The sequence below is a fragment of the Poecilia reticulata genome, chromosome 10 (genome assembly GCF_904066995.2).
Source record: "Poecilia reticulata chromosome 10, P_reticulata-male-v2, whole genome shotgun sequence".
Taxonomy (NCBI): domain Eukaryota; kingdom Metazoa; phylum Chordata; class Actinopteri; order Cyprinodontiformes; family Poeciliidae; genus Poecilia; species Poecilia reticulata.
The window spans coordinates 25,647,546-25,675,139 of NC_088839.1; the positions used below are offsets into that span (position 1 = coordinate 25,647,546).

General features: G+C 39.5%; 1 protein-coding gene across 16 annotated transcripts in view; it reads right to left on the minus strand.

The window, feature by feature from the left end:
• Positions 1-24: 24 nt before the first annotated feature.
• The window catches only part of map7d3 (MAP7 domain containing 3), a 34,991-nt gene continuing 7,421 nt past the window's right edge, over positions 25-27,594 (minus strand). The window contains exons 2-20 of one of the 16 annotated variants that reach the window (XM_008420692.3): positions 23,330-23,431; positions 22,942-23,022; positions 22,562-22,725; positions 21,760-21,871; positions 20,477-20,560; positions 18,934-19,041; positions 17,732-17,833; positions 17,223-17,321; positions 15,303-15,428; positions 12,684-12,823; positions 9,302-9,432; positions 9,009-9,229; positions 6,323-6,449; positions 5,936-6,221; positions 4,194-4,247; positions 4,030-4,099; positions 3,793-3,937; positions 2,263-2,555; positions 25-2,169 (exon numbers count right to left, since the gene is read on the minus strand). In XM_008420692.3, coding sequence (XP_008418914.1) covers positions 2,162-2,169; positions 2,263-2,555; positions 3,793-3,937; positions 4,030-4,099; positions 4,194-4,247; positions 5,936-6,221; positions 6,323-6,449; positions 9,009-9,229; positions 9,302-9,432; positions 12,684-12,823; positions 15,303-15,428; positions 17,223-17,321; positions 17,732-17,833; positions 18,934-19,041; positions 20,477-20,560; positions 21,760-21,871; positions 22,562-22,725; positions 22,942-23,022; positions 23,330-23,431 — 2,453 coding nt within the window. In that variant the 3' untranslated portion in view covers positions 25-2,161. The remainder of the gene's footprint in view (positions 2,170-2,262; positions 2,556-3,792; positions 3,938-4,029; positions 4,100-4,193; positions 4,248-5,935; positions 6,222-6,322; positions 6,450-9,008; positions 9,230-9,301; positions 9,433-12,683; positions 12,824-15,302; positions 15,429-17,222; positions 17,322-17,731; positions 17,834-18,933; positions 19,042-20,476; positions 20,561-21,759; positions 21,872-22,561; positions 22,726-22,941; positions 23,023-23,329; positions 23,432-27,594) is intronic. The other 15 variants (XM_008420694.3, XM_008420695.3, XM_017307075.2 and 12 more) reach the window with 15 other exon arrangements.

Genomic DNA, 27,594 nt, shown 5'->3' on the forward strand with positions numbered 1-27,594 from the left:
CAAGAATCGGAATCACAACGGAAATATTTTCATTTAGACTTTATTGTTTTAACAGTCTGTATCATATCTGTTCTCTTTAGATATATTTACAGTACAGATTTTATTCGCAAACAAGGGCTTGATAGCAAATCCTCCAGAGAAATATTTATATTCACAGAGTCGCCCTGGGTGGGTGGACTGATTGTCGAGGCCGAGGTAAAGACACCGTCAACTGTGAGATAAAAACGGTACATCTCAAACTAAGGCACCTTTCTATTCTATCAAACATTATATTGAAGACAGAGAGCTTTTAGTATTTAGAGATGCAGCAGAACCTGAACAAAAAAACAACAAAAAAAAAAAACGGGATCTGTCTTTGATGGAAATGTCAAAACGTCGCAGCGTCCCAGTAACAAGTCATCTGATAGGGCGGAGCGTTTTCCCAAAGACTTCATGAAATGAAAGCTGGAAGCGAGCGGCTCTTAGAGATTTGGTGAGCAAGTAATGAAGGACGGCTCTGTAACATTCACTGGGCTCATTAATCAAAGCTCAAATAATTTAAACCCAGAATGTTTTCATGCACAAAGAGAACAAGGCAAACATCAAGGTCCCCAAACCTCCAGTCTGGATTATTCAAGCAAAGGGAATATTAACGTTTCTACGCAGTTCATGGAAAAAAGGAAGGAAAACATGGAAAAATCAAGTCTGACCCACATTATTTAGTTTGGTGAAAATGCTCCTCTTTACTACAGTGAGAGCTGAAACCTGAGCTGATGTGCCACATCTGTATATAAAACAACTCAGGTCAGAGGTCAAATAAGTTGCCAAAATGGCCCAAAGATGTTTTAGATGGATCTGAAACTGAGAACAACATTAAAACTGCACAGTGGATTTAAGGACATCATAAAGTTGCTTTTGTTAGAGGATTTTCCAACATAAACGAGCCAAGCAGAGCTAAACCAATCACAGCGCACCACTCAAGCTATAACAGTAACCAATAAGAAAACCCCAATAAACCACAACCTGAGCCGCCTCCTTCCTAAACATGGCTTTTCTCGCCTAATACTGATTATATACAGAACATAATAACACTTACATATAAACAATCCGCCATTTTCTACTCTACCAAAGGAGCTGAAATGCGTTTTACCAGATGTAGCAGCAGGTGAGAGAAGGTGAAACTGAGGAAGAAGAGATACCTTGGATTTTTTTATGTTTCGTTTTTATCAGTAATTCGCTCCACATAAAAAAAAAATTAAAAAAATTACAGATGCAGTCACATAACTTCAAAAAATCCAAACTATCCCTTTAACAAGCTTCGTTGCAGCTGGATGCAAAGATAAAGACAGGAGACTAAAATCAGTGATGTTACAGTGACGTTAGTAAACATTAGTTCTACCCACAGAAACACTCAAAATATTTCACCTCTGTGGTTATGACGCCCCCTAGTGGCTGGAAAAGAGAGAACGACTGTGAGAAAAAAGAAAGAACAAACCCAGATGTATCCCGTGTTTGTGAACGAGTCACGTCGCTGAGATGAGAGTGCATGAGCTTCATAATAATTATGCATTTTAGCACTTGGAGAGAAAAAAATCCAAAGCTTGGAAATAAAAATAAAGGGTAAGGCCATACACGTAGCTGGGTGCTGCAAAAAGCAGCCGGTCAAGTAAATTTAGAGGAACCACATGCAGAACGAAGCTTTCCACCCGAACCCAGGCAGGAATAACAATGATTATTAACATTTCTGTAGATATTTATCATATAATTCACACGGCCTGACTGACTTTCACGTGTCATGGAATATTCTCATACAAGAAAGAAAAAAAGACTAAACATAATAATTACAATAAAGCAAAATTTTTTTTAATAAATTATAAGAACGCACCCCTAACAAAAAGAAATTATAAAAGTTTTTGACACAAAATTGAATTGAAACTAAAGAGGAAGAGGAAAGACGAGGAGCATGAAACATTTCCCTGAAGCGTGGCGTTTTATAATATTTTAATTCAATCGGTTTCCTCGTTGCAGCGTGGGGTGCAACTGCAGCACTTGGGCTGGTCTTTCCGTCTCGTCTTGTGCGCCTCCCGCAGGAAGAGGTGGGAACTGTTTGGAACGGCTGGAAGATTCTTTCAGGGAAGTCTGGAGTGCAACACGAAGAGGTTTCTCCGCGACGACCGCAGCATCACATTTCTGCAGGGATGAAACGGGAGAAGAAGAGTTTCAGCCTGCGGGGAGAATACGCCGAGTCAGCGTTGGTAACTGGGCGGAGACGTGAGGCCTCACCTGACATGGCTTCTATGGGCTGACTGGAGGAGTGCAGGGTGCTGATGGGGGTTCCCTTCTCCTCAAAGGCCACCCTGGTCCCATCGGAGCCCCCGTCGCAGTGGATCAAAACCTGGTTGCGGTCCTCGGACTCGATGAGAGGCCGGGCCTTGGAGTGGACGTTGGTGTCGATGAGCTCCTCGAAGCTCCACTGGTTGGACTTCCCGTTGAGGCTGGACACCAAGCCGTCTTTGGTGGAGTCCTCCTCGTTCAGGAACTCTGAGCCCTCGACGAGGCGGCTCGGAGGAACCGGACTGGAGTCGGAGAAGGACGTTAACGGGACTCCTGCAAACCTTTCCAAACTATCCAGCTCTAAGTTCACTTCTGACCCGTATTCAACACGGTTTCCCCAGAAAACCTGCTGAACCCGTTGCTACGGGCGCCAGGTCAGAAATCTGAAAATAAAAGCTGCTACATGTTTTACTAGACCAAGTATTCTTGGTCTAGTTTCTAAAGAAAATATCCTAGTAGGCTTGAAATAAGATAAATCAAATTTATAAGTAACTCGTCAGCAAGAAGTAGGAGCTTCTTTTCAGTCAATGATTCCTTAATATTTATTTTATCACTTAACATTTTTATGTTTTTTCCCCTGTTACAGGTGAAATAATCAAGAACGTTTTCATCAATATTAAGGTATTACTGACTGAAAACAAGCTCTGGTTACTTGTAAATTAGCTTCGTCTTATTTCAACTGTCCTGAAATACGTGCACTAGAGACCAGACCAAAATTATTTGGTAAGATTTGGTGTTCAGTGTAATTATGAGTTATTCTAAGACATCAACACCTAAACACCAGAAGTAAAGTCTTACAAAAGACAAACATAAAAAAAGCATGCAACTAAAGTTTTTTGACTTGTCACCTCGTGTGGAGCGTTAAAAACAGGAAGTGGTTACAAAGTTCTGGTGAATTAAAAAAAGACACCTGGCCTCCGTTTCACACTGAGTTCACACTGAATGTGCTTAAACTGCCCTTCCAACAGTTTAAGAGTCTTTAACCCAGTTATCACTGCTAATAATAAAAACAATGCTCAGCCTGGTGGCCCGCCAGGCTGTTAATGCATTGTTTAAATAATTAATATTCAGTTACATAAACTTGTTGAAATTTCTGCGGATGTTTGGCAAACCCACAAAAACAGATTCCCAGACTGATGGACTTAAAACAAATCTATAGATCTGGATGAAACTTAAAGTAACTTCCATGATTTCCATAAATTTTTCATCAGCAGGAATGAAGGCTGAGAGAATCAGATGAACTGTGATGAATCGATTATTAAAATAACTGTCAACTAATTTAGTAATCGATTAATCGCGAAATGGAGAATATAGATTTAAAAGAAGTTGAAAGCCATAACTGTATAAAATATCTATTATTTCAGCATATTTTTTACAAACCTCGGCTGAATTTGATGTCAGAGGATCAACGTGAACATTTCCTGTTTTACACATTAATCTGCAGAAACTGAAACGAGGAGAAATCATTTTATTTCCCACCTTCCTGCCTGCGTGTCGTCAGCGGTCGGGCCGTTGCTGTTCTCCTTGTCTTCAGTCTCTGGATTTCCGTTCAAGCCGCCATCTTGTTTAACCCCTCCGTCGCCAGCGGACAGAATGTCCTGGTCGTCATCCACAGAAATGTCGTCTGTTTGAGGAATGAATGGTTCGATACACGACTCACTTTCACTCAGTTAAATATAAAAATATGTTTAGTTGTGAAAATGGAGGCAGACTTGCCTTTGGTTTCGCCTTTCATCTCATCCAGGCCTTCGTCTCCATTCTCCTGTGAATATTTATCGTCGTCTCTCTGAATCAGAAATAACCGAGACGTCATTCAACACTGATCAGCAGCTGATCAAACATGTTAAGGAAGTCACAGTGTGAACCGATTGAAAGTTCACCTTTAAGTCGGTTTGGTCCCCTTTTCTAGTTCTCCTCATTATTTCATCAATTCTCTGAAAATAAAAGACAAAAATCACTAAAAAACAATTTTTACCCACCAATGTTTTCAATAGACAAGGTGGGAAATTTCAGACTTTTCCAGATTTCTCAGTACTTAAACTGTTTTTGATGTATATTTTAAAATATAAAAGTATTGAAGCTGATTGAATGAGAGGATGGATGGAGAAAAAAAACAGAAAGGAATAAAAAATACAAGAAAGAAAAATAAATGAAGCAAAGAGAGGAAGACCTAAAGAAGGAGCAACGCAAGGAAATTGAGAGATGAGGGAAAAAAGAAAAGCAGAAAGTGACGAAGGACGAGAAAAGACAGAACCAGGACAAAAAACAAGGACAAAAAGAAATAAAGGACAAATACAAGGATGAATGTAAGGACAGAAATAAAGAAAGAACAGATGAAACAAAACAGGAAAGAAAAAAAAGAAAAAAGCAAGAAAGGAAAAAAGATGAAGGAAAGAAAAAACAAGAAAACAGGAAAGAAAGAAATAAAGGACAAAAGGAAATAGAAAAGAAACCATAAAAGAAGAAAGAAAACAAGGAGAAAGAGAAAAGAAACAGGTTTACAAGTTTTACACACAAATGTAAAACTAGGATGAACAAACAAAATAAATAAAAACTTGGACAAACAAACAAAGATCTAGAAACAGAAATGACCATTTTTCACTCTTTAACCTCAGTTCTCATCCAGACCTGGAAATCACTGAAATCAGATTCTGTAATTTTCCAGACTGTGAACAAACTCAGGTTAAAACCCAAAGTGATCTCCTTCCATTCCTCCTCTCTGCTTCCTCTCCTCCTCTCTCCTTCATTCCTCCTCTCTGCTTCCATTCCTCCTCTCTCCTTCCTCCCTCCTCTCTCCTGCCTTCCCCCTCTCTCCTTCCTTCCTCCTTTCCTCCTCCCCCTCTCTCCTACCCTCTTCCTCCCTCCTGCCTTCCCCCTCTCTGCTTCCTCCCTCCTCTCTCCTGCCTTCCCCCCTCCCCTTCCCCCCTCCTGCCTTCCCCCTCTCCTTCCTCCCTCCTCTCTCCTGCCTTCCCCCTCTCTCCTTCCTTCCTCCTTTCCTCCTCCCCTCTCTCCTACCCTCTTCCTCCCTCCTGCCTTCCCCCTCTCTGCTTCCTCCCTCCTCTCTCCTACCTTCCCCCCTCTCCTTCCTCCCTCCTCCCTCCCCCCCTCCCCCCCCTCCCTCCTCTCTCCTGCCTTCCCCCCTCTCCTTCCTCCCTCCTCTCTCCTGCTCCTTCCTTCCTCCTTTCCTCCTCCCCCTCTCTCCTACCCTCTTCCTCCCTCCTGCCTTCCCCCTCTCTGCTTCCTCCCTCCTCTCTCCTACCTTCCCCCCTCTCCTTCCTCCCTCCTCTCTCCTCCCTCCCCCCTCTCCTTCCTCCCTCCTCTCTCCTGCCTTCCCCCTCTCCTTCCTCCCTCCTCTCTCCTGCCTTCCCCCTCTCTCCTTCCTTCCTCCTTTCCTCCTCCCCCTCTCTCCTACCCTCTTCCTCCCTCCTGCCTTCCCCCTCTCTCCTTCCTCCCTCCTCTCTCCTGCCTCCCCCCTCTCTGCTTCCTCCCTCCTCTCTCCTTCCTCCCTCCTCTCCGCTTCCATTCCTCCTCCCTCCTGCCTTCCCCCTCTCTGCTTCCTCCCTCCTCTCTCTCTCCTACCTTCTTCCTCTCGTTCCTCTCCTACCTCCCTCCTCTCTCCTACCTTCTTCCTCTCCATTCGCTCCTGCTGGTTCTGCTGCATGATGCGGTCTCGCTCCTGCCGGACTCGCTCGGCCTCCTCCAGGGCTTTGGCCTCGGCCTCCTCTCGTTCCTTCTGGAGCTTCGCCTGCCTCACCGCTTCTTCTTCTTCCAGTCTTTTTCTTTCTTCCTCTGCTAGACGGGCTTCTTCTTCTTCTTTTACTTTCCTCTCTTCGGCCAACCGCTTCTCCTCCTCCAGGCGTTTCAGTCGAGCCTCTTCGGCTAAACGCTCCTCTTCCTCTTTTCTCTGCCTGGAGACGCAAACAGAAGTTTTTAGTTGAGAACATATTAATACATCTAAACAGATTACACTCAGTAATGATGTATAGCTTCACTGCAGCGGCAATCTCACCTCTCCTCTTCCTCCTTCTGTATCCTCAGCTGCTCCTCTCGCTCCTTCTGCTCCCTCATCAGCCTTCGGTTTTCCGCCAGGATCTTCGCCGCCTCGGCAGCAGAGTTTGTGCCGCTTGGCTTCGAGTCTGACGAGAAAAATGTCAGTAGGTTTATAATCACTTGTCATTATGACAACTTTTTTCCAAAAGACAGATATCAGAGAAGAGCCTCACTGATGGCTAAAGATGGCCTTATACATTAATGGACCCTTTTTATTTTCCAGTTTTTTTAAATGATAGACAAATCCGAAGGTCATTTAGACAGATTATAATTCACAACCCTGACTACTTGGTGCACTACATCATGGAGGAAACTCAGTCGATAGAAAAATCTCTCCAGATTATCATCTGTGACACTGAACTAAAAGCCTGCTGCTGATCAGAAGTTGGATAAGACTGAAGTTGACCTTTTCAACTGAACGTTAAAATTCAGTGTTGGCAGCATTATGTTGTGGGGATTGTTTTCATCAGGAGATGGAACTAAATCAGGACAAATAAATAAAATAAATGATACAAGGTGCAGCAGATTACCTGCTATGGTTTAGATTAACACACATTCATCTTAGAATGGCCTAGTCAAAGACCAGATTAAATCCAGTTCGAAGCTTTGCACGGGACTTTAAAACTTATGTTCACAGATGCGCTCCATCCAATCTGACTGAGACTGGATGGAGGATTTCTAGAAAGGAAAACAAATGCACTGCTCTGAATTTTACTTTGTAGAAAATGTGTTTGTAATTTTCCTTTCCACTTAAATATTCAAAACTTTCTGCTGATCTGAGCTAAAATCTCAGTTCAATAACTGCAACTTGCAGTTTTAATGTTGACCTTTCAGAAGGTATGAATACTTTTGCAAGGAAGATAATTTCTTAGCAATTATAATATAGAGTGTACATGGATGACGACTGATTTGAAGTGGCATTATAAAGTGGCAGTATACACCGATTCACCCAGCGAATCAGTGTATAAAGTGATTTTTCATTTTATAAACTGCTGCATACAAAAATATAATTTTTACCCATAAAGAGCTTTGTGTTCAGGTACTAGCACCAAATAATTTTAATCTGCCAATTCATCCTGCAGTACCCCATTCTGTCCAGAGGGTGGCAGAAGCAACACCAAGCAGAACAGAAACAGGAAGTAACTCCAGCTGGAACATAATGAGTCTCCTGCTCCAAAGGGACTTAATGCTGGGAAAAGCTGCTGCCACGTCAACGTGCAACAAACAAGAAAGATTTCACACCCTGCTAAAACTTTGCTCAATTTAATAAATGCAGAGGAGAACCGTGCATTTTGTTCTGCTACTGTTCAGACCATTAATTTGGTGTAAACTGAACAAGTACATGAACAATAGCACAGGATTAGCAAGATATTTTACTTGCAAAGATTAAAGGAAACTTGGTCATTTGGAAGAAAACGATTAGAACAAACCTGCCACAGCATCAAACTAGAGAACAAAAAGTCTGAAAGTAAACATAACATAACGAAGAGCTGCTGTGAAATTTTAAGATGGGAAAACAACATTGTCAACATTTCTGGATGCACCAGAGCAAACATCCTGGTTGCTTCACTATTAATCAGTCTGTGCAATTAGAGAACCTGTCAGCTGACTAATGAAGTTATGTTGCATTTTATTATAATTTACACTGTTTTGGAATTAATGTTATAATTAACAGTAAACGCGATCTGCTGGGTTTACTGTGAGAACTTTTTATTAACAGCCTTTAAAAGTGTTACAATTTGAGTTATAACTGAATCTTAGTTGGACTTCATGGTGGGATTGAACTAAAATGATTGAACTGGTTGGAGTTGAATATATTGGATAATATATCGGCTATGAACTGGACCCCTGGACATTTATTGTGGACTTCTGTAGTGCTGAAATAATCAACTAATTTATTAATTAGTAGTTAACTGACTAAAATATGCCACTTGCTGAAACAACAACATATTCAGAGCAGCGATTAAACCACATTTTCCATGCAAGATAAAAACTCTGTTCTGATCTGTACATGTTGATGTTAGAAGTACAGCTCTGAAAAAAATCATTTAAAATGATCAGTTTTTCTGATTTTACTCTCTATAGGTCTATGTTTGAGTAAAATGAAGATGATTCTTTTATTCTATGAACTACTGACAACATGTCTTTGGGACTCCAAGCAAAACTGTAGAATTTATTTGCAGAAAATGAGAAATGGTCAAAAAAAAAAAACAAAAACGCAGAGCTTTCAGACCTGAAATAATGCAAAGAAAACAGGTTCATATTTACGTAGAAACAACTTATTTCAACTCAGGAAGAGTTCAGGAATCAATATTTGGTGGAAAAACCAGGAGGATCAGTGCAGTGGTCTTCATTTTGACCAGAACTGAATGTTTTAGCTGCAGATGGATCCTTACAAATAATAAAGGACAGACTAAAGGAATGCTACGTTACTGCATTTCAGGCAATAAAATGTTTTTAAAAATTAATCCAATTGTTTATTTGCATCTTTTAATGTTTTTGTCATATTGTATTAAATAAGCTTAAACGGTTAAATAAAAAAATCTTAGAATATGGTGATTTTTTTTTCTGACAGAATAACGGAATACTAATAATCTTTAGTTTCAGTCCTAATCTGTAAGCAAACTGAACGTTTCGCAGCTCACCGTCTTTGTCTTTGGTCTTGCTGGCCTCAGCGGCCTGGGGAGCCACAGGCTGAACAGGACCCAGGTCCTTGGACTTGGAGTCCCTCTTCCGCAGCGTTGGCGGTCCAGTTGGAGTGAGAGACGGTTTCTGGATGGGTGGGGGTTTGGCTGATGCTGGCTGAGGAGACGGGGGTCGCTGCTTCATCGCAGACGGTGACGGAGGGCGCGTCTTGGGACTTTGCCTGTACGAGAAAAAGGTTACATTTTAATGAGTCAAATCAAAAGAAGTGAGTGGGCGTTGTGTAAAGTCTTACTTGGACGCCGACGGGGACGGGGTTCTCTTTGGAGTTGGACTAGGTGCTGGAGATGGTGAGCGATGGCGTCCCATGGAGGTGGACGGTGAGGCGGGACGTTGACCCCTGGGTGATGCTAATTGTTTGTCTTTCTGTAGGGAAAAAAAAGGACAAATTTGAATGAGTTAAAAGAAAATATCTGAAGAAACCTTCATTTTAAATCAATTGAGCAACAAATCCCTCGTCTTATTTGACATTTCAAAAAGTCTGTGCTGATCTGAATATCTGCAGGAGTTTGTTTTCATGTGAAGACCTAAAGCAGGTTCTCATGAGAACATGGGTGCGATTAATCATTTGGAGCCAATGGCTTGAAGTGTAGAGTGTCTTTGTCTCCTCTGGAGCCACATGGGTGACCTTGCTGCCAGTCTGTTATGTTTACAGCTCTAAATAAAGCACTTGCACATTAAAAGTTAATGAAATGACATCCTAGAAGCCTGTGTGGTTTCTCACCCAGTGAATCAGTTCCTTTTGAGCCCTTAGATTTGAAACAAAGCACATTTTCACCACCGGATTAGTGTTTTCGGTATTTAGGTGCACATGCAACAAAGTAGTTTCAAGTCAATTGTTCTGATAATTCATGGGATAAAAAAATGGTACATTAAAGCCTTTTTTTATATTATTAGAGATACAACACAAAAATAAAACAATTCAATTCCCTTTTGACAGTGCAGTAACACAGCATTCCTTTAGTGATGCTAAAGCAGAAAATACTAACATCAACATGTGAAAAGCTCAGCTCTGCCTGCTCGACTTGACTTCGATATAAAATAAAAAAGCCGTCACTTGAAATAAAAAACGATTTTTGCAATCGTTTCTTTAAATATTAAATGCAAAGTGTTTATATTTTTTCTGCAAAATTTCCTCATTTTTGAGTCTGTGTACTCCAGCTAATGATTAACCGACTCAATAATCAACTCATGGCGATTAACTGGTGCAGCCCTGTATATCAAGACAAAAGTTGTTTAACTAAATATATTTTTCAATCTTTAAAGTATTTTAGTTTGTCATTTTAACAGTTTAAGGAAATTGTAAGTACATCTGTTATGATAGCAAATTTTGCTGGACAATAAATTGTTCCAAAAGTTATTGCAATAAACAATAATATTGTTGTTTTGAGTAATATAGTGGTAATGGCATAATAATGCAAAGATCAATAAACTTTAAATTGTAAACATTTAACACTGGAAGTGGAAGACATTTTAAATATCCAAAATTAATTAGGAAAACATCAGAAACAAATAAAATGAAAGACTTTTCTCATCCAGTTTTGGTAGAAAGAGAGAGAAAAGAAAAAACAAAAGATATCAAGCAGATGGAAATTACTGAGTTTGTTTTAATTTATTATGTATGTTACGGTCACTGACCTCTAGGGGCTCTCTTTCTGAGAGAGCTCTGTTTTCCGTTTCAGTTCTACCCGATTGCTGCAGGTGAAGTGTATTGGGGCTCGTCAGCCACCCTATAAGAAGCAGCAAGCTGGAGATGCCAGATCCCCTTCTGTTTGACTTGTGATCCTGTTGAGAGCTGACTGTGTGTGTGTGTGTGTGTGTGTGTGTGTGTGTGAAGTGAACTGAGCTTGCTGTGTGCATCTGTGTGAACAATTGTCCAAGACGTGGTTTTGTTCAGAGGTGGAAGCTGGTAGGGGTTCTCTGCCATTTTTGTTGTGAACTGTTTTCTCCTGTTTTTTGGTTAGTAAAGGAGTTTAGGTTTTGTATTTTCTTTTAGTTCTTCTTTAGAAAGTGGTTGTTTTATTTTACAGTTATAAGGGGGTGTTTTATTATTTTTGACCTTGGAGACCCTGAAGCTTAAAGCTCCCCTGTGTTTTTTTTTCTCCTGTACTTGTTTTAGCAGAATTGTAAAATAAATAATATTTTTGTTACTCATCAACTGTTCGGATTACTTTTTATGTTAAAGCCCAGTGCCACAATTTACTTTAGGGATTTTAGGGTGGGGTTGTAACAATGTAATTGATCTATTGCTTATTGTGTCAGGCCAAATTGTAGGTCGCAATTTTTCAAAGGCCTGATTTTCCTTTCTAATCACACAGAGAAGAGTTTCAGTGCTGTCATACTTTAATTTAGATCATATCTTACTAATATGAGTGGAGCAGAAGGACAGAAAACAATCAAGTAAAAAAAAAAAAAAAAAGTCAACTGCTTTCTAAATTAGTCTCCGTGGCCAGGGAGGGGTCGGTCTGCTTTGCATGGCTTGACCCGAGCCATAATCGGGCCACTGTGGATCCCTTTGTTTCATACAACAACAATGAAATCCTTCTCCACCACAGAGGACGACGAGAACGGCAGATTACGCTGCAGAGCCAGGCACCAAGGCCACCAAGCTAGAACAGAGAGGTGGACTTTGTGTGCAGGAGTAGGAAATAATTCCTACTCCTGCACACAAAATGCAGCAAACAGATAAACAAATGCAGCAAACAGGTGACCAGGCATGTTCACAGCACAGGAGGGGCAGCATTTTCCTACAGTTAGCATAATACTTTGACAGGCAAATGTAAATATGTGAATATAAATCAGACCATGTCAGGCCATTTTCCCACCAGTTTAAAGCCATTTTATTGTTAGAACATGAATTTTGTATCGTTATTTTAAAATGCTTGGGAGAAAAACTAAAAGCATAAAATTTTCTCCCTGGTTACTAAGGTTACAACTAGAAAACTATCAAGTTTGTGAACTAGAAAGAATCGTTTAAAACGTTAACTCCAGCAGAAGATGTCACAATAAATCATCCCACCAGAAGTTATTGCGATAAACGATAATATTGTTTACAATCATTTTTGAAGTAATTCTTCAAACAAGGTAACACATTCTTAAATATTAATAATGAACATTTAATACAGGAACTGGAACACATTTTAAATATCCAAAATAAATAAACAAAAAAATTAATTATAAAGCCTTTGTAAACAAAACTGTCCTTAATAGAAAAGGCGCATTGAGACAAAAGCACCAAACTGAAAACTTTTGCCATTCAGTTTTAGTAGAAAGAGGAAAAATGAGAAATTATGCAAATAAAAATGATTGAGCTCCTTCTAATCTAACAAGCAATTAATTAATTTATTGTGCCAGGCCTACCTGTTGCTGGTAAATAAATAAAACTGTAAAGATATTAAAATTTTGCTAACATTTCCAACAGCATTCAGCCTCTAAATGCATTCTGATGGTTATTCAGACTCCTTCCTCAATGAGTCACTCAGTAATTTGAATACAGTTCAGATCAAACCCGACAACCAAGTAATGCTGACTAACCTACTGACCCAGATGCAGCTTAATTCAATAAATAAGATGTAATAAGCTGCATTTTTTTACTGCAGAATGAAGAGATCTCTCACCACGGATGTGTCGAGGGCTTCGCTGGCTGATTTTGACGTAGTCATGCCGCTCTTCTGTCGGTCGATGCTGCGGCTGCGCAAGGGGCCGCGCGCCGGGTTCATGGGGCTGGGGGAGGCTGAACGAGGACACAGGTGACACTCTGGTAAAGGACACAGTCATCGCAGGGCCAGGGGAGCACAACCAATGGGAGGGAGGAGTGAGAAGCGACCGAGTTGGGCAGCAAAGCAGCAAAAAAAAAAAAAAAAAAAGGGCAAAGAGTGAAGAGAGTTGATGGGAGAAGAGAGGGAGATTTGGGGAGAGGCAGATGATGGTTGGAGAGAAATGTGGGAAGAGTGGTATGTGAGGGAACAAAAGCACACAAAGAGCAATGTGTTAGATGTAGCACTTAGGCAGGCTCTAGGTTGATTTCTACATTTTGGGAGATACGATGAGCGAGGAGGAACAATCTGAGAAAAGTCCCAAACACACACTGCATCCACCAAAGCTTCGGCACGCAACGTAAATATCTAAACAGAAAGCACGTCATAACACAAAGAACACAAAACCTAACAATACGACAACACTGAAAACACACACTGTCTTTAAAAACACGTCTAAGTTTTAACTTCGCCTTGTAATCACAATCCCTCACCGTTAAAGGCAAGAATGACTGAATTAAAAATATACCTAAAAATTGGGATTTTCACATGTTGATAACGTTAAATGTTAATACCATTGTTTAACTAAATCACACTGATATTTGAAAAGAAAACATAAGTATGGATGCAACAATGAGGCTTTTTCTGGGAGATACTAACCAATTTCTTTATTACTAATTTAAGAACATTTTCTTATAACAAGGCTTGCTTTGAGTCCTACTGAAAATTAAATACTTACACATACATATGAGCATATTTAGTACATGCTGTTGTTGATCTGTTCATATACAGAAGACTGGAAGGTCTTAGCTTTGATGCATTTAATGAATTTTGGGGAAAAAAGGGTTTTCAATGTTTGAAAAATCTGATTTAAGCCATTCAGGGAAAAATTGGCCAATTGAGATGTCTGACAACTGACTGGTGCAGCTCACTCCACAGGTTTTTAATTATTCCTAGTGCTGCTCAAATAACACCTACCTTTAAAGTTTTGTCATCTATATCTATTTATTGTAATTGGATTTTAAGGAATACATTAATAAAATATAGAATAAATGTCCACTAATATTAAGTATTTAAATATTCAGGCTCTTTGCTGTGGTAGCAATCCTGCTGCTAGCCATTTTACGGACATGTTGTTAATAACTACTAGAGCATACAGCTGTATTACCAGCTGACCAAACGTGTTGGAGCTCAGCGTGGGTTGCTAGGTAACAAGCGGTGTCTGCTGATTTGTGATGTTACATTTGGAAGGTTTTGGAAACGGCTCATTTTCCAGACACCAAAATACATCAACTTTCTGCCAAAAAACATGGCTGGGAGTTTGTTTTTTGTTTTTTTTAAGCTTGTGCTGCTTTTAGAAGCAGCTAAGACCAAAGTGGAAGTATAAAAACATACTAAATGTGAATTTTACAGAGTAGGGGCCCTTTAAACTGTAGGAAGGTTATTATGGAAAACTGTTGTGGTACTGAAACAAACTTTTAAAAACCTCTAAACCAGTAATTAGTTCCTGCCTACTTGTGAATGGAAGTGGCTATCAGGAACTATAGTAATCATGTTTACAGCTGGGAGGAGAAAATAGCTTTCTCCACCAGCTTGCTGTGTCAGATTGGGGGATTAGCCGTCATAATCCCGAGACCTGGAGAACTCCTCCTGTCACAATATTGCTCCGAACGTGCTCAGTAATTCACTGTGACGGCGCACGGAGCAGCAGTGGTGACTGTGTAACACACCCTGTCACGAGCTCTCCCTCCTGCGGAGGACGACGGCTCTACTGGGCTCCACGGGATCTATAGCTGTTAATGGGCTGGTAATGGCCAGTCAATAAACAACACAACACACTAGAAGGTCCAGGCAGCCCTAAAGTGAGTGCTTGTTTCATAATTTCTAAAACATTCAAGGAGATATCCGTATAGTATTCCCATCAGCCACAGTGACACAATACACTGGATATAGCTTTAGAATAGCATAATTTGTCAAAATATCAATTAATTCACCTGAAATGTCGCCTCACTACCGGAACACGTGCATAAAAACACGGCAGACCTTTTCAGACGTAACAAGAACCAATAGGTAATCAGCTTAGGGTAAATCTCATGGAGCATGAGGCTCGTCAGATGGAAAGAAATGTTTGTGGCCAAGGATGCTGCTCAACAAACAGCCAATTGTGTCAGAACCAAACACACATGTGAGCTGGAACACTGTTCATGTCAATATTTACTTAATACTTTCGCTCACATGAGTGCAATGTACTGAAAATAATTGGTGTGCAAACACAGCAAATTGCTAAAAGAGGCTTTATTTATGTTTTTTCTTTCTCTAGTTCTACCACTAATGGCGAAGCCAAAGGGAATTAAAAGAATGTAAGATTTCAGTAGGATCCAATAGAAGTACAAAGAGACTTTAAGCTTCTCTAATAGGCAGGAGAGGGGTGCTGATCTAGCCATCCTTCTTCTGAGTCAGGGTCTCCGAAGCGGAGGTTACCTGTAGCATCTGATCCTTCAGCGGACAGGACGGCGGCGCTCTTGCTCCTAGCTAGTGAGGCCTGGGTGGGAGTGAGCAGGCGACTAAGGACCCCTTCATCCACTGTACTGGCCGGTGGCTTGCGGGCTACACGGCCGAAAAATCACCGAAAAACAGCAGAGGAAGGAATGGGTGGATGAGAGTTGGGGAGGATGAAGGCAAAAAGAAAAGTCACCAGGTGATTTAACAGAGAATCATACTGAACCAAAGGTTAAGTCTCTGTAATCATACATGGACTGTCTGTCTGGGTCACCATGAATGAGCACAGAGAAAAATGATCTGAAACTGAACATGAGTAAAAACAGAAGGTAAATTAGACAGCGAGGCCGAATCAACGGTTCCTTGAAGAAGAAGGAGGAGGAATGCTGATGAAAAAAATAACCGTTAATTGATCCTAAAGAACGAGGAAGAATACGGTTGTGTGATAAGAGAAACAGACCAAAGACAAAGTGATAGAGTGAATGAATGTGACCATGCAACTTCTGCTGCACATCTCCACTGCAGATAATGAAGATGTGGCAAAAATAAAACACCCAAATGAAGAAAATGGTAGGGGGCTAAATGAATCATAAAATTGAGGTTTGCCTTTGTAAGGTAACAAAAGCTCAAGTGGTAGGAAAGCTTTTTAAAAACTAGCTTCTCAACAGGAAACCCTTTCTGACAGGACATCTGTTGATGACCGATCAATAAATGATGGTTGGTAATTCAGGTTCAAATCTCAGTTTTTAGTTTGTTCACGGTTAAGGTCATGCCAAAGAAAATAAGAAAGTCTGTGTTTAAGACGATTTATGGTTGCAGATGTAACGCTCTGCTTCATCACTAGCTAAGTTAACCACACAGAAAACACATTTGTACAAGACAATAACATCATTCGAGTTTCACTGGCACAAACAGGACAATGTGACTGAAGCACAAACAAAAAAAGCACTTGTGGTTAACAGCAACACGGAGCCTGCAACAAGCTGCTGTTGTTACTTCTGCGCTCTCGTGCTTCTGTGGAAGGATGGCACTGAGAGACACCACACTGAGGCAACGGCATGTTAAATCCAGCAATGACGCCATCTTGAAGGGAGAAGACAACCATCACTTTGATACAACAAGACAAAAAACACACAACAGAACGGTTCCTGTACGAATGCTTAGTAACAAAAAAGGTTAAAAAAATTAAACAAGTGACAAACACTGAGTAGGGTTAGGGAAGCAGAAATGTTAAGTATTCTTAGGGCTGGACAATAAATCGATAATGTATAATCGCAATAGACATGATAGACTATTCAATAGTCAATATGTAGAATATTCACTGAACTTTGATCCAGAACCGCACAGCATTCTGGGAGATGGAGGCTTTATCTGCCAACTCTCTCACTCTGTGGTTACCTAGCAACTCACTCAATCATTCTTTGGTTACCTAGCAACAACCTTCTGAGTGACTAGCAGCAGTTTAAGGTTTTGCCACTGGGCCTCATAACTGCTTAAAATAAATAAATAAAAAAACTGCGTGGACTGAAAATAGGAAAGGTCACACCACCAGTTTGTCAGTATTTCAGATATTTAAAACTAAAAAACTAAATTAACAACAACTGATATGAAATGCTTATATCGTGATACATTTTTCAGCCATATCGTCCAGCCCTAAGTGTTTTATTACAAACAACAACAGTATAGTGAAGAATAGCATCTGCTTTAAGAGAAATTGACCATTCAGTGCAAAAGATGTGGTTAAAAGGAGAAGACAGGCCAAAACTAACCATGACCTCCACAGCACTCAACTGATACAAACATTTCTCTCAGAAGTGCTTAGTTTAGGAAAAGGAAGCTGAAAGCTTGTTGTTAAAAAGGAGGCGACCCGAGCAAAGCATGCTGCTTTTCCATGCTAGCCACCTTGATCGTCCGTTGTCCCCTTTTCGGTCTTGGCAGGGGTCTGTGCTCTGCTCACACTTACTCGTGTGAGGGAGGAACTTCTCTTCTTCACAGAGCGTCCTACAGACATGAGAGTGGAGTTATAGCCAACCACACACCGCGGAGGGAGTCAACAAGCAAAAAGGCCCAGGAAAGAGTCTGCGAGTCATGTGCGTTTCGTTTGGCCTTATGCAAGTCACCAGGGTCAGCGCTGGCAGCTGCTGATGCCCTAGTTTAAGAGATAATGGGTAAACACACAGACAAGCTTTACCACTGTTTGAGCTAACTTTTTCCTTCGGAAACACACTTTAGGAGAAATAAGCCCAACAGCTGAAAGGCTTTCACACAAGCAAGACTTAGAAAGCTCACTCAGTTTCGAGTTTAAATCAGCTTCAGAGCTGAAAACGTGTCACCGCTCTGATGAGTGATGCGACGTGACCCGGTTTTGGTTCTAAAAGCATAGGTAGGATAGAAGAGGGGATCGTGTGCACCTGTCTGTTCCACCTGAAGCTGTTTGCCATCTCCCTTACAGGCCTGAGCAGCCGTGCCATTGCTTGGCAACCGGTTACAAGACGAACTCCTCGGCCTAACACCTGAGAGACAATAATCAAACACCCACAGATAAAATTAGATGAAAAAAAGTCTAGTAATTATTAGAAAAGCCTCTAAAGATTGTCTTTATTTTACTGCTTTATGCTTAAGGCGAAGTACAAATAATAAAAAATGCATAGAGGTAAAAACAAATTATTTAGATCAAGGAGAAAAAATGTCAAAGGGTCAGTTTAAAATGTACATTGTTTCGTTTTAAATTCAAGTCATTTATTAACAGAATATAGATGAATTTCAAGCATTTGCTTCCATTATCTTTAGTGATTATAGGTTACATCTTATAATTGGAGATTGTGGAAAAAGGATCATAAATACAGATTTGTAATTGCTGACTTGACAGATGTCCTTCAAATAGTTACTGAAAACCTTCACCTGCAGGGAAAGCAACAAAAGCTTTCTGCTAAAGAGCAAAAACTTGTATCCAAGAATATTAACGGAAAGTTGAGTGGAAGGAAAACGTGTAACAGTAGAAGGTGTACCTTGACATGCAACATCTAATTCACACTGTAAGTCAATTATAAAAAATCCACAACTAAATATGGGATAGATATTATACTTTAGAGTACACAGACAGCATTTTATGGATTACAATTATTATTTTCAATTGAACTTTGAAGAGTACAGCTTTCTGATCAATTTGGAATTTTTTTAAAGATGTAAGCTGTAATCATTCAAAATAATAGAAATAAACACCATTGAACTAACAGGCAGTTTTGAAATTAAACATGTTTCCACATGGACATAATGGCAATGACTAATTTCAACCAAAAAGAAAAGGAGTAAAAAGACCCCAACTTTGGTGACTAAAACTCATAAAAAGTATATTAAAAGACACAAATAGTAAAGACAGGCAGTAGTTTTATGGATCCACATGACAAAGAGCTGATGTGAAATAACTGCACCAGATTCTAAACACTCAATTTATCAGACAATTAGTACCGACACAGGGAGAGGCTGGAAGAAACCTCGTTAATCACACAGTTTCTGCATCTTTATTCTAAAAAACATTAAGAGGATTTCACTGTATGGGTCAGAGCACTGGAAAGCAATCTGAGGAGGAGGAGGAGGGAGAGGAAGGACTTACTTTTGTCAGGTGATTTACCGAGGGTGGCAGAGGAGGAGGATAAACGTTTGCTGATGCCAGCCTCGGGCGGCTGTTTCAGGTTAGTTGTGGATGTGGAGCGCTTGTCAGCTAAAAGCAGGGAGGAAGAACAGACAAGGGAGGAGGGATTTACAGGAGGGCAGCCAATAGGGAAGAGACTTCAGGTGCAGGCAAGGGACTACCAGGCTCTACTACTATCTAACTCCTTTAAGAGAAAACAATCAGGTTTACTTCCAGGTATATGAGCTATTTATGCAACATTCAGCTAATGCAATATAAACCCAGAACATGAACAAGCCAGTTTGTAGTCAGCAGACAACAGATGTTGGGTTTAGCCAACCCTAACCAGACAGCATTAACAACAGACAATAGTGGTACTTCAATAGTGGTACTTTGTTGATTTTCGTTTGAAAGGTTTCAATGCCAAGTGGCCGTGTCACCTGGATGTGCACAGCTGTAGGGCCGGGCAAAATTACCTAAAGCAATCACTGGAATCAATAGTCCCGTTTGGATCTATTGTACTAGACAAGGGAAATAAACAGCCTGTTTCTGAGTTTGGGTTTCTGAAGAAATGCATAACATACTTATTGTACTTTTTAACATGCTGTCCAGCAGCTGTAAAATGTGTGGATCAATGAGATTCTTCACTATTCTAATAAACGAATCACTTTGTACCAAGGTGCATAAATAATTTTAAATGTGTTTTTTCTTTTCTTTTGATAATTTGATATTGTTGATTAATTAAAGAGTATGCAACAGATGATCACCTTTCCTATTCAAACAGAATCTATTTACACTCATTCTGGTTGTAATCCCCACTTATTTTATTGAAGTTATTAAATAAAACAGTTTATGTCCAGCGCCTGTTTGGGCATTCATAAAAATATTCATTCATTTTACAATAATGTAGTTTTCTGAGACATTGAATTGTGATCAGTAAGCCATAATCATCAAAATTATAAGCATTAAAGGCTTGAAATAATTCAATCCATGTCTGACAGACCTATATGTTGTACAAGTTGCACTCAATGAAATGAGTGACAAAATGCTGAACTTTTTCTAGTTTTTCCAGATACACATGATTAGCATAAACACCCTGATTTGATGGTAGTTGTGCAAATAAGTTAGTATTTAAAGCAGTCCAAGCATTTCTTTGCAAAGCTTGCAGCGTAAAATGACTTTGCGTTAATAAATGTGCAGTATGTGGTAGAGCACTACTGCTTTTCCATATGTCTACTTGCTGTTAATTTTCTTAGAAATAGCAGAAACAGGAGTAAATGCAATATTTTGACCAAACCTGCGCAACAGTGAGAGTGAGAAAGCCACACGTAAAAACCAAACCTAGTGAACTCTGGATGAATGCCTCAGAAAAACAAAAAACTGTTAGTGAAAAGTGCCAGTTAGTGCCGGGCAAGGAGTAGATGGGACAACATGTGACGGTGGAAAGGACAGATGGTAAACAAGCCATTTGTGGTGCCAGTGAAAGTCCATGCTGCACAAAGGTAAACAAATTAACAAACAAAACCTTGTCCACTCCTTGGTGGCTTTTCTGGCGAGGGAGAGGAGACAACTATAGCTACTGGAGAAGAGATGCTGGCGTCAGAATCTCCTGTGGGAAAACACAGCGCTCTGAGTGGAGCAAAAACACGAGGACGGGACACATCCTTCACACGAAGAACAGAACGATATTCATAACACACAGTACACGACACCTGAAAGTTATGCAGCTGTGGTTAATTCTCCCAGTTACAAAAATGACAAAGTTTAGCTACTAATCTGAATAACAAGTGTCTTACAGTGGGTTTTAAAACTAATCATACCAGTTGAATATTTGCACATTTTGTCAAACTTTTATGCATGTTACTGAGAACTTTTTAGACACGCAAACAAAAAGTAGCATAAAACTCAGATGTGGAAGGAAAATAATCCTTGGGTCCTGGAGCTGCTTGAAGGTGAACATCCAATCCACTTTCCACATGAATGTAAAGTTAAATTTTAATCTCATCTAGTCAGAGTAGCTTATGCCACATGATTGGAGTTTTCTATTCATGGTTTTTGACAAACTGGACTTGAGGCTTTTCTCAAGCCGGTCTTACATAAAGACCATATTTGTGGGGCGCATCTTCTACTTCAGCTCCAAAGTCGCCATTTGGACAAAACTCTCCCTCATTTTCAGATGATGGATTGAAGAGTGTACAGTCAGTTTTAACTCAGGCTGTTGTTTTATAACTTAAAAATTGTTTAAACCTCTCCACAGCTTTCTCTCTGACTTGTCTGCTATAATCCTTGATGTTTATGAAGCTATTCCATCACTAATTTTCTCTAACAAACCTCAGAGGCCTTCACAGATCAGCTGTTTTTATATTGAGATTAAACTACGCAAAATTATAAAGGCAATGTGGATTCACTGCATTTAATTTAGAGGTATCAGAATAAAGGGGGCAGACTACAAATGCACACCAAACTTTAAGGATTTGTATTTGTTTTGAGAACCACATATTTACCCCCCACTTTCCAGTTATGCGCTACTTTAATTTGGTCTATCATATAAAATCAAACTAAAATACTTTGAAGTTTGTAGTTGTAAATAAAAAACATGGAAAAGTTCAAGAGTATGAAGAGTTTTGCAAGGAACAAAGAACATGGTGCAATTTTTTTGTAAATCATTTTTAATCCATATTAAGCAAACGTAACATGCTGTGTCTACTGATGTTTATGAACTTGAAGTCTTGTTTTGAAAAGTTCACTATGTTTCAAACAAACAAAAAACCCCTAAAGCTTAATCAGCATAACACAAAGTTCCTGTACCTGCTCGTCCATCTTGGTCTCCGGACAATCCTCCCCAAGACCACCTCTTCTGTCTCTGCTCGACTCGCTGACTGCGTTCTAGTGTTCGCCTCATGACTGCCTCGTAGTGCTCCTGAAGGACGACGAGGACAGAGCAGAAGAAAACACAAGTCATTGTTTTCAGCCTCCAAGAGTGGAAATATATCGATGTCCTTCACTGCACAAGAGCTGGAACAAATAAACCACAATCTAATTGTTTTAAAATTAGCTCTTAAGAAAATCTAAGATGATCAATTTAAGATGATAACTTCGGTTGTGCCAGAATGTATTGATAAAACCCATTAAACTGTTAAAATATTTAATTTTAAGAAACACTTGTTGAATGCTGAAACAAACATCTATTTATTAATAATATAGAATATTTTTCACACTGATCAAAATCCTGTCCTCCTTTTGTATTTTTTGCAATAAAAGTCACGGGCTAATTTAGAAATATTTGGAAGGAATTTTTGCAATATTTGCACTAATGCATGATGTTAAATGTGACTTTTTATTACTGTCTGCATCAATCACGAACTATAACACCAAGTAAGGCTCAGGCAGCAGTCACTTTGTTTTTGATCAATTTTGAGAGAAAAAATTGCAGTAAAATTAGAAACAATGTGGGGATCTGTTGATCTTGTGTGAATTTTGAAAACCTGAGGCATTTACTGATGTAATTTGGAGTCTAGAGAGCCACATAAAGAGCTTTGGTGGGTCAGATTTGGCTCTCGGGCCTTCTTATATCTCATGTGATATAAGAAAACAACTTAGAACTTTTTACCTTTTCCTCTTCCTGCTTCTGCTTCCTCTTCTCCTCCACAGCCAATCGTTTCTGTTCCTCCTTCTTCCGCTGTTCCTCGAGCTTTTTCTGACGTTCCTCCAGCTGGCGTTCCACTTGCAGCTTAGCTTTGCGCTCCCGCTCCATGATCTGGGACTCCCGTAAAGCTGACAACATTTAAGGATTGTTAAAGTGTGCCACTGAAACCCAGACACTTAATCTGTAGTCCTTCATGTATGGGTGTGGCATAATCTCTATACTGAAAAGCCATTTGGCATCGAGGCTATAACTAGCAGTGCCACACATTCTTGATTAATCACTGCATGCTGTGCTTTTATTAAGCAGTTGATCGTCAAATAAAGTAAGCCATATTCTTCTCTTACCCTGTTGTTTCTCTGCCTCCTCTCGCCTCTCTTTCGCCACTCGCAGCCGGTCGTCTACTCTAAGTGCGGCGCCGTCAATAACTGAAGACATGAAGGTATAAAGCAGGTTAAAAACTAAAAACCATGCACAGCAACCCAGACAACTTGCAAGGGAATTACACAGAAGCAGAGTGCTACGAAGGCTTTGTATGGTGCAAGCAGATGTGTGCATGTGACTGTCATTAATGAGCTTTGGCAACTGTTACAGTAATAAGATGATGACTAACCTCCTTTAAGCCACACTAGGAGGATGGTGGAGGTGGATCGTGTTGCACTGGTTAACGTTATGGAAGATAAAAGCTGTGATAGAGCTTTGATTGTATCTGTGTCAGTGTGTGGTGTCATGTACCTGGCTTACAGCCCTGAGGTTTGGACGGGGAGACGGCTGAAGGTCCTGGACTGTTCCCTGCTAAGCTACGCCGCTCCTCGGCTTGTGCCTGTGCAGCCGCAGCTATGAGGGGAAACAAAGACATCCAGGACTTACAGATCAAACTACACACACATTATGAATGAATAAACTGCATAATCCTACATACAGAGTAGTATGAGGTAGAGGTGGGAACTTATGAAAAATTAAGACTTTTGATTCAACATTGTTCTGATAAATTTCCCTTATTGATGGCAAATAAAAAAAAACTGACAGTATGATTGGAAATGTAATTTTGCTATTTTCTCCATTGTTTTTTATCACAAGAAAATCAATAAGTATCAGTAAATTTGGAAATATGATTAAATGCAGTTACTGTGTGCAAATTAACATCTTGCAGAAGTCTATATTTCAAATGATAATATAAATGTGTGTCATGCATTCATAACCATATAGTTACTTAAAAAACACAATAGTAGCTCAAAATATTGTGATATTATTTAGTCTGGCGTATTTTAGCATGTAAGAATGACATGCTTTTCTCCGCTACAAAATATTTATTGAGCGATTTGGAATAATCACCCATACCTTCCCTCTCTTTTCCACCTCTATATTAGAAAATGTCTTAAATCAATCCTTTAAAAGTTGTGCTTAGTCTTGTACTGACTGAGCACAACTTTCTACTACCACCATCATTGTTCTCTGCTGCACTGAGAACCCAAAGGTCGCAAGGGAAGGAAACGGTGAGGACGTGATTATTTTTTTATGAGCCCTGGAATCAATCAGGAGCTTCTTTTCCTCTGGTTGCAGTGCATTCAGCACTACAGAACTGCTGACAGAGCAAAACGACCAGCAGGCCTGTGATTCTCGCAGCATTGACTGACACTTTCAAATCTGTCCTGAAAGGCTCTCGCCTACACTAAAACCAAATATGAAATTCTTTTGACATTTTTCAAAAGCAGTGACCTCAGTTGAACATATAGTAATGATATATAAAACCCAAACTTTAGCAAACAAGCATTTCTTCTTATTTCTGTTTATTTAAAGCACCAAGGTGTATTTTATAAAGTACAAGAAGTGTTAGAAAACTTGGTCTTTGAACTTTGAGTCGCATTTTATGAGTTGGAGAAACATAAAGTGGCAAATAATTATGAAATAAAGGGGAAAAGATTGGTCCAGTTTGAAGTTTGGCACAAATCAAGTACAGGACAGATCAAAGACGAGGTAGACGGGGTTCTGTTGCACCGGGAGTCATCATTCCAATCAAACTGTGTGCAAATCAATACCACAAAGGACTCGTTGGATTGCGCCAACTGTTGGCCAAACGTCTTGAACTCACATTTCCATTTCAATTTAACATCCAGACTGTTGGTATCATGAACCAGGAAGAGTGAGGAACGAGCATTTATCGCAATTCCAAGATTTACCAATAATATCTACTCAACTTGCAGCCAGAGACACAATGGAGTGGTTTGGATCTTACCATGTTCATGGCGAGTCAATGGTTCAATGAAAACCATTGACTCGCCATTTCACAAATATGCGCCACTTTCTGTTGGTCTAGTACGTCAAATACATTAAAACTGTTGGCTGTAATGTGGCAAAATGAGAAAAATCTACTTCAGTTATGTTTAACAGCTGAACACAGCAAAGAGAGAAAACCCCTGCATGCTTACTGAGTGAATAAAAAACTAGTACCTTTGATACATAAAACTGCAAAAGCCATAAAACGTCAACTCAAATCTGAATATGGTCGACAAAGAGTACTATAAGATAAACATTATTAGTTGTCTGTTAAACAAGTGGAAAAACTTAATTTATGACTTCCATTGACTTAAACAAATTACACCCATGCTCTAAAATCTGGATATTATTTGCATCATATGGTTATGTGTGGTCCGCTCACGAAACGTTGCTAAGTTAAAATCAGAATTTGCATCCTGGCAGAGGGGAAAACTGACTGAAACCATGCTTCCTAAAAGTTAAGAGAGCATGGTTGGAGCTAAAATATAGAAAGTGAGCCTTCAGCAAAAATATTTTATTCATTAAAATATTAAAGTTCTTAAAAGGACTATCATGTTTTGATAAAGCAAAACATTCAAACATAATTTGCAGAAACAGTAAAAATAATCACAAGTGAATAAAAGGAATAAGTTACACAATGCTACACGTTCTGCTTTTATGAAGTTTACTTGTTGTTGTGTGGTAACCAAATCATCTTGAACACACACAAACACTAATCATGGTTTCTCACACTACAGAGTAACATGATATATCCGCCCGTCTGCATGGAAATCAACTCCCTTCCAGATGACGGAGCAGAACTGAGAGGAAATCCAAACCCTACAACAAGCGCAGTGCAGACATGAGCAGATAAACTTCAGGGAATAATACCACAGCGGATACGATTCCCTAAAAGACACCCAGAAAGTACAGTATGCATCTGTCCAGAACATGAGTTTAAATGCAAATAATAAACCTCCAATGTTGGGTATTAAAAGTTACTCATGCCGTTTCAGGACAAAACTAGAACCAGTTAAATAAAATATTCCTACCACAGTAACATCCATCAGAGCATTTGCTAGAAGGTCAGGACATTAATACTCAAAACCTGGCAGATGAAAGGTCACATGACGTTTGACTTCCTAAGGTCACATCTTTTATCAATAATATTGACAGAAAGTATAAATATTTGCCCGTGGCCCCACATGTCATGGTCTACATTTAATCTCTGTGTACTCGAACTTCAAAGTGAACATTTTTGAAAATGAAATTATGATATATGACATCAATTGTCAGTGCAGAAAATGTTTGGCAAATTTAATTTCTGGAGAAAGTAGGAACCCAGAAATGCTCTGTGTTTTTAAGATTGCATTTTAATTACACAGCAACACGTCTCCTTCAGTAAGAATGTTTTTTTTCTTTCCCTTGAAAAAAAACCCTCGCCTGAACTGTTATCTTTCAATAAGATCAGTTTGTTTAAAAAAAACAAAACATCTGAAAAAATAAATGATATGTTATCAGATAAAAATTCTATCAGGAAATATTTAAAAATGTATTGCTAACCCAAGGATGTAAAGTTTTAAAACTGAACATCTTGAATAAAACCTGTTTGGGATTTCAAACATAGCATCTATGCATTCATGTGGCTTTTAAAGGACTTCTTTTAAATTACTGCATTAATGCGGCATGGCATGGAGGCAATCAGTCTGTGGTTCTGCTGAAGTGTAATGGAAGCTCAGATTGATTTTATAGCGGTCATTGGACCAGGTTTTGGTACCTTTGGCAGTGTGGGTCGGTACCAAGTCCAGCTGAAAAATGGAATCAGCATCTCCATGAAACTTCTCAGCAGTAAAAAGCTGTTCAGCTGTTTTCCCAATGATTGTGTAGCTTTCTGGCTCAGACTGAGATCAGAAAACCTTTACAGGTGTTTTGAATCAATTGAGTTATTAGGGCGTGAAAATATTTAACTTTCTGACGATATTCTAATTTTCTAAAATTAGAAATTTGGAGAAATAAAGACGTAAATCTAAATAATGTATGAGTTTCATTTTCTGAAAAAAAGAATTTTCTCATGATATTCAAATTTGTTTATGTAAACCTGTAAATGTCATCAACACCTCTGGGTTCAAGTCTTTTACAGACATATCATATCCTCTCTCTTCTGCTCCAGTTGTGAGTGAACCAACAGTCGGTATCTGGTTACAAATTTGGGCTGCACTGCATCAATCAACATTTTATTGATACTCAAGTTGACCTAATTACACTAAAACACAAAAACCACAAATAACTTTACAATTAATGGGATATATTTGCATTTGCAAAAAGCTACAGGTATGCTGCTAAAACATAATGCAATCTGTCATTCAAGGAGACAAAAAAAGACACGGTAATTGTTGCTAGGTAATATTCTGAGCAGCTTAGGAAGACTGAAACGCTTCTCAACCTCTCTGAGGCAAGAAAGGACTCAAAAAGATGGTCCATGGACAAAGAGATGTGTCAAATACAGTTATATTTTTTTTCTCTAAATGTTAGACTTTCGAGTTCAGTAAACTGCCTCATAGAGGGAAGTAAAAGCTGACAGGAAGGACAGCCGTTAACTCTGACAATCCAGACTATTTAAGCATAACAACAGCATATGTAAATATCAAAGTGTGCAGAACTTTGTGAGGCGGACATGAATCTTTTCATGATTTGACTCAAATCGCGAGTTTCAACAATCTCAACATGTAGGATGGTTGCAAATA